Below are 7,263 nucleotides of genomic sequence, written 5' to 3' on the forward strand. Positions count from 1 at the left end.
CAGTCTATCTGAAGTGTACCTGGCGTATAAGACGACCCCCCACTTGGAGGCATATTTTTCAGGGCCAAAAAATCGTCTTATACGCCGGCAAATACGGTAGCTGTGGAGGATGTCGCTTCATTGGCCCATGTTGTATTATCATTGCGCTCTTCCCGGGAGAGGCAGTTGCTCACCAGCCATCGGACAGCCACTCACAGCTGCTCACAGCAGCTCACGAAAGCTCACGCCAGCTGCCAGCCAGCCCCACTGCAGCCTACGCCATCGCCGGCGACTCACAGCAGCCCAGCTCCAGGTGGAGCTGTTGTTCACCATCTTAGCTGTAGAGGGCGCAGCATCACTGGCCCTAATGTGGGATCTGAACTGGGGCCCTGCTGCTCAGAGCTGGCATCCCAAGCCAACTCTTAACCAACACGCCACTCGGCCAGCCCGCTAGATATAATTTTTATTTAAAATACACACAAATTTGATTTCTTATAGCACTTTGAATGTTTACTGGCATGTCTGAAAGGATTCCATTTACTCACCCTCTCCTGTTCAGCACTATAAATAGGATATCAGTGCTTCAAGTGATTTTGCCAGTTCAGTGTTTGAGAAATCAGATATACTGAATTTGTCATGAAGTTTAAAATAGTTGAGGATCCTTAGTTAGGTTTGTAAGTAGGGTTGAGAAAATCTGCTTTTTAAGAATTATAAATTAAGTGACCAACACTTAACTGGTTATCTTTTTGCACAGAAATTACTCAGTTTATAAATTAATATATGATATTTATATACTATATTTGAAGATTGGGAGAGCAGATGTTTTTACTTGTAGATTTAATAAATAAAATTCAGATGTAAGCAGCTATAAGCATTCATTCCATTCTAAGCACAAAAGTCACCCTCACATATTAAAAAACTATTGTCATTGTCATAAACAAGACTCCCAATTCCTTTATATCATCGCTCCCTGTTTTAATTTTCTTTAAAGCACAATCACCACCTGTTACTTTGTTGCCTTACTTATTTAATGACTATTTGTCCCTGCCTAGGAGAGAGGGGACCTCATTTGTCTTGTTCGTCACATATCCCAGCACCTAGCCCAAAGCTTCACGTTTATCAGGTGTTTAACAGATTTTGGGATAAACAAGTCAACCAGATGGTCCGACTCCAAAGTCCCTCATGTTTTCCCATTATTCGGCAGGGCCTCCCAAACACTGCCAGCCCTGAACTCCTTCACCAGTGGAACACATATTTACACAGAAGGAAAACAAGCCTGAGATGAACTCACTGCATTAGCGTTTCCTCCAACTTGCATGCATCGCAGCTGAAACCAAGACCAGTTAGAATCCAACTCCGTAGATCTAAAGGGAAAGAACATTTTTACATTAATACTTTTCTTCCCCAGAATCAAGCCACTGCACTTCTGAGAACAAGATTTTCTTGATCTTTAGGATCCTGAAGAATTTTAAGTTTATGTTCACAGTGACACATGCTTCCAGGATGCTGGGACTCCAGAGTGCATGGCAGTTGGACAAGCAGCTCCTGGCCTCTCATCCTTCCTAGAAGCCGAGGCTCTGCTGGCCCCGACTGCCTGCTCCCCTCCACGCCCGACCACAGCCCAGCCACGCAGGCCGGCAGCACTTCTGCTGCGCTGACTCCAGCCAGCCGTCTCTTCTAGGGACAGGGACATGACCAGCTTCCTGGGGCTGCTGGAACAACTCTGCCTCTTGGCTTCATATCCTCAGTGGGTTATGATCTAATGTGGTAATGTGTCTCTACTCAGCATAGATTTCCTGTTTGGATTTTTCAGGTAAGCTGTCCATTTGTCCAGTTTGACCCCTATTAGGAGCCTGGAGGACACTCATCATTTTACCATCAGGTGGACGGGACCTGCCCAACCAACACCATGAGGGACGGAAGAAAACTCAGGTGAAAAGTGCAAGTGCCTCCTACCCCACCACACCTATGCCCTACTTACCTGTAACCTAAGATTTCATCAGAGCAAGGGAAAGACAGTAAGTGTATTTCCCAACAATAAAAATTCACCAAGTGATCAGTGTAAAGCAAGATATGACATTGCAATAATGTTGGAAGCCTTTATATTGAATCCACAGATAGGAGCAAAAAGCAAGACTATCTCGTATTCAATGTACGCCTATTTGTATCATTTAACCTTCATGAACGTTGGAATGTTATTTGGAAGCCCCTAGGTACCTTAAGACTAATAATAATACTAATATTATTATTACACATACATATGACAAATCCACTTCATGGTAATATTTAAAAAGGAAAAATTAAACCATTTTTTATAAGAAACATACTTACCAAAGACAAAAGAAAATCTCCTTTTAGGATTTATTTGATTACCAAGCAAGGTAATTACACTGTGTGTCTTGTTCTAAAATCCTCTCTGAAAGACCTTGCTTAGTCCCACCTTTCATGACCACCCCGCAGAGGGAGTCAGGTGCCGTCCCCACCCTGTCATGGGGTGAACAGCACAGCCTCTGCAGACAGACTGAGAGAGTGCAAATCTCAGCTCTGCCATGACTAGCTGCATGACCTTAGGGGAGCTACTTAACCTCTCCGTGCCTTACTTTCTTACCATCTGTAAAGTGGGGATAGTTACAGTATTATCTATTTCATTTTTGTAGAAATTAAATAAGCTAGTATCTGAAAAGTGCCTGGCTCATGGTAAACACCATCTAGCTAAAATTCTCACCATCACTACCACCATCATCATCATCACCACCACCATCACCACCATCATCATCATCACCATCATCACCATCATCATCACCATCACCACCATCATCATCACCACCATCACCAATCATCACCATCACCACCACTATCACCATCATCATCATCACCACTATCACCATCATCACCACCACCATCACCATCATCACCATCATCACCACTATCACCATCATCACCATCACCATCATCATCATCACCAATCATCACCATCACCATCATCATCACCACCATCATCACCACCATCATCATCGCCATCATCATCATCATCATCATCATCATAACCCTGACACACTGTGTTATAAGAAGCAGGTTCCAGAGGACAGGCGTGTCCCATATTTCTCTCACACGCCTAGCACAGGCACATACTAGGTACCTGACTTAAAGTATGTCCTAAAATGATGCTACAAGCACTCAGACTTGCTAATCTGCCTTACAACTTTTAGTCCTAAACTATCTTTAAAAAAATAAAGCCATTAGGACACAACAATGCATGCTTCTTCCTATGGCCCTTTGCCCAAACGTCTACCCTGTTTGCTTCACAATCCTGCCCTTGTGTTGACCCTACTCCATCAGATCCATTCCTTCCTTGGCCGCAGACCCAGACTAATATGCCATCTGTCTGACTTGTCAAAATATATCTGTACCACGTGCCACACACTTGGATCCTTGTGGTCTATGGCTTCATGTAGAAGGTGAGTCTGCCTGCACAGGCGCATCATACATACTAGGTAATAATGACGGGAGGGAGTTGATGGTGCTCCTTTAAGAGCTCTCTGCCCTTTAACACAGGGCTTAACCGGGCATCCAGACCTGCTTAACTCACAGGACTCGCTCTCTGAGCTGGGAGCCTAGCGTTGCGGCAAACCAGGGCGGGAGCTACTTTGAAACTGGAGGACTTCTGGACCCATCAGGTTATGCCCCATAGGTGAATATTTGTGCCACCTCTACAGACAATCAGCCTGTGTTCCTGAGACATGGAAAGGGCTTGAAATGGAGAAAAAGACCTGAACCCGGGGGTGGGGGCATCAGAAGACCTGAGTTTAAGGCCCAACTCCACCCCCTGGTAGCTCTGTGACTGGACTGGTCATTCACTATCCTTCTGCGAATGCCATGTAGCTTTAAAAGGGGTGGAAGGGGGAGCGGCGGCGGGAAGCTGGCTACTGGAGGCCCTGTAGGCCTCCGCACAGGCGAATCCGGCGGGAATCCGAGCCATCAGAGCCGCCACCATGACGGTGGGCAAGAGCACATCGACTACAGGATGAGGTGCATCCTGCAAGATGGTCGTATCTTCATTGGCACCTTCAAGGCTTTCGACAAGCATATGAACTTGATCCTATGTGACTGCGATGAATTCAGGAAGATCAAGCCAAAGAACTCAAAACAGGCAGAGAGAGAAGAGAAGCGAGTCCTCGGTCTGGTGCTGCTTCGTGGGGAGAACCTGGTCTCAATGACAGTAGAGGGACCTCCTCCCAAAGATACTGGTATTGCCCGAGTGCCACTTGCTGGAGCTGCTGGGGGCCCAGGGATTGGCAGGGCTGCTGGCAGAGGAATCCCAGCTGGTGTTCCCATGCCTCAGGCTCCTGCAGGACTTGCTGGGCCAGTCCGTGGGGTTGGTGGGCCATCCCAACAGGTGATGACCCCCCAAGGAAGAGGCACTGTTGCAGCTGCTGCAGCTGCTGCCACAGCCAGTATTGCAGGGGCCCCAACCCAGTACCCACCCGGCCGTGGGGGTCCTCCCCCACCTATGGGTCGAGGGGCACCCCCTCCAGGCATGATGGGCCCACCTCCTGGTATGAGGCCTCCCATGGGTCCCCCAATGGGAATCCCCCCGGGACGAGGAACTCCAATGGGCATGCCCCCTCCAGGGATGCGGCCCCCTCCCCCAGGGATGCGAGGCCTTCTTTGACCCTTGGCCACAGAGTTATGGAAGTAGCCACACAGAGGCGTGAGCCCGGTTCCTCAGGGCCACATTACTGCAGACCTGTTTGTTTGTTATGCCGTTGTTCGTGGAGTCTCACCGGATTGTCTGGTTTCCCTTACAGGGCCCCCTCCCTTAGGAATGCGCCCACCAAGGCCCTAGACTCATCTTGGCCCTCCTCAGCTCCTTGCCTGTTCCGAAAGGCTGTACATAGTCCTTTTATTTCCTTGTGGTGTGAAGCAAATTTATAATAAACTCTTAGTAGGATAAATAAATAAATAAATAAATAAATAAAAATAAAAGGGGTGGAAGGGGGGCATTCATAATAAAAATGCTTCCCAGGAGTGTCATCCAGCAAAATTCTCATAATAAAACATAAATGGGGGGAAAAAAACAAATAAAGCCAAACATTTATATATTTCTTAGAAATGAAGATTTTAAAAAACTCTAATTATTCTAGAATTGAGCTGACAGGGGTTCTCTCACATACACTGGAATTTCAAAACAAAAGGTTTTGATGCGAATGGACTCTGGAAACAGCCAACCTTAACAAGAAACATGAATTGCTCATCAGTGCCCATTCCTATAGGAGGGGGTGACTCACTGTCGGTTATTTCTTATCTTTAATTTAGATGAACAGACGGGAAAAGGTAAGAGTCTCCGACAGTGCTAAAGAAAAAGCAAAGCAGCGAAAGTAAGAAAGTTAAAGCGTTAGTGTCACTTTAACAAAACAGCTCCTGCTAACCAACCAGGTAAAGGAGAAAACAGGTTTCCCACAGTCTCTGCAATTCTTACATGAATCGAGACAGAACCTCCTGAAAAATGGCATGAACTTGCTTCACTCGTGGCTGCCAAAGTCAGTATTTCTTTGTAGGCAGAGCATCTGGATTTGCAAAAGTTATGAAATCAGAAGGAGTCTCACCACATAAACATGACAGGCTTATCATGTAATCGGGAATTTGTAACGGCGTGAACCACATCACCATTCATCATGACTTACTCAGAGACAAGCCCAGGAGCAGCTTCCAGGAAGCCACCGGTTTATAGCCGGCCGGCTCGACTGCTACATAAGGTTGTGTGAGGGGCCGCCTTTCCACGCTAACCTCAGACAAAGGTGCACTGAGCAGGCACCCGGGGACTCAGGTCTGGTCATCGCCAGCCTGTGCTGGGGGCTCACGGCGGGCCAGGCTTCCTGGGGGTCCATTTGCTCGCTCCTCCCAGCGCCCTATACAATGAGACTAGGCTTCTCATCCCCACACTCAAGAGCAGGAAACTGAGACACCAAGCAGTAAGAAGCACACCAGAGCTTGTAAGGGATGACTCTCTGAGATTCAGACCCAGGCCTTCGCGCCTAACGCCTGCCCAGCACCACCTCGACCGGCTCGGTGGGGTGCCTGCTGTGCCCAGGCCCATGTCAGCCTTCGAGGCCCAGATATAACCCTCAAGGGCCTTGGGACTGAGGTATAAGCTCCCAGCCTGGCAGTCAAGACCCTCCACAACGTCACACAAATTGTCCCCTTTGAACCTGATTTCGCCTCATTTTCCTATGCATAAAAAAAGCAGCCACTAGACGTTTCGTTGCTGTACACCTCTATCCCTTTTCTTAAAGCCTGAGTGCTGAGCCCCTTTTCCCTGCCTGCGTCCATTACCAAAAGCTCGCCAAGCCTTCCAAGTTCACTGCAAATGCTACCTCCTCCTTTCAACTGCCTAATTTTCTGACTGGAAGTACACGCAGCATTTTGTTTCCATCTCTTGTGCCACACCTCACAGTCTATCTTCTTATTTTTGTTGTATTTAAGCCTGTCCCTACCCGCAGCCCAACAAGATCAATGCAGGGACTGGATCCCATTCGCCTTTCGTAAGCTCATGAGAAACACTTGGCGGTGAACTTGAGAAGGAAGACAGCCAGGGGGAGAGCCGGGGGAGAGCAGCGCTGCGAAACAGGCCATCACAGGAACTGGAGTGAAGACTTCTGAGTCCTGGCCGGTGGGGGGCCGGGGGGCGGGGGCAGAGCCCAGGCCAGTTAGGGCCACTCTGCAGTCAGCACCCAAGGCAGTCTGCCATTTCCCCTAGATGCCTAACTTGCCTTTCCCTTTTTGCTTGGCAAAAGCCATAGTTTGTAAATTTTTTCCTTTGTAAAATTGTTGACTTGAAATTCTACTCAAACCCCTTGCCCAAACAAAAAAACACCCCATTTAGATAAACATTTCAGGGCCAGCTGGGTGGCTCAGTTGGTTAAAAGCGCGAGCTCTGAGCAACAGGGTCACCAGTTCGATTCCCACATGGGTCAGGGAGCTGTGTCTGAGCTGAGCTGTTGCTGAGTTGCCAACAGGTGGCAGGATGGCTCAGCTGGTGAGAGCACGTGCTCCTAACAACAAGTTGCCGGTTCAACTCCTGCATGGGATGGTGGGCTACGCCCACCCACAACTAAGACTGAACACAGCACCTTGAGCTGAGCGGCTGCAAGCTGCCAACGGCAGCCAGATAGTGACTAGACTTGGAGCTGAGCTAGCTGCGCCCTCCATAACTAAGAGTGAAGGACAACAACTTGGCTGTTCCCCTTCCCCCATTCCCCAATAAAATCTTTAATAAATAAATAA

General features: G+C 48.0%; 2 protein-coding genes across 2 annotated transcripts in view; one reads left to right on the forward strand and one right to left on the reverse strand.

Moving 5' to 3' along the window:
• Positions 1 to 7,263, reverse strand: part of ARFGAP3 (ARF GTPase activating protein 3) — a 52,875-nt gene that overhangs the window by 37,353 nt on the left and 8,259 nt on the right. Inside the window, exon 3 of the mRNA XM_019624011.1 lies at positions 1,271 to 1,343. Coding sequence (XP_019479556.1) covers positions 1,271 to 1,343 — 73 coding nt within the window. The remainder of the gene's footprint in view (positions 1 to 1,270; positions 1,344 to 7,263) is intronic.
• On the forward strand, positions 3,851 to 4,665 carry LOC109371461 (small nuclear ribonucleoprotein-associated protein B). Its single transcript, XM_019623987.1, has one exon. The coding sequence runs from the start codon at positions 3,851 to 3,853 to the stop codon at positions 4,649 to 4,651; it is 801 nt and encodes a 266-aa protein (XP_019479532.1). The 3' UTR covers positions 4,652 to 4,665.

The sequence above is a fragment of the Hipposideros armiger genome, unplaced genomic scaffold, assembly GCF_001890085.2.
Source record: "Hipposideros armiger isolate ML-2016 unplaced genomic scaffold, ASM189008v1 scaffold_572, whole genome shotgun sequence".
Taxonomy (NCBI): domain Eukaryota; kingdom Metazoa; phylum Chordata; class Mammalia; order Chiroptera; family Hipposideridae; genus Hipposideros; species Hipposideros armiger.

What these genes read in the sequence shown, in the direction of transcription:
- LOC109371461 (XM_019623987.1), top strand. Translation starts at nt 3,851, where the DNA reads ATGCCATGTAGCTTTAAAAGGGGTGGAAGGGGGAGCGGCGGCGGGAAG.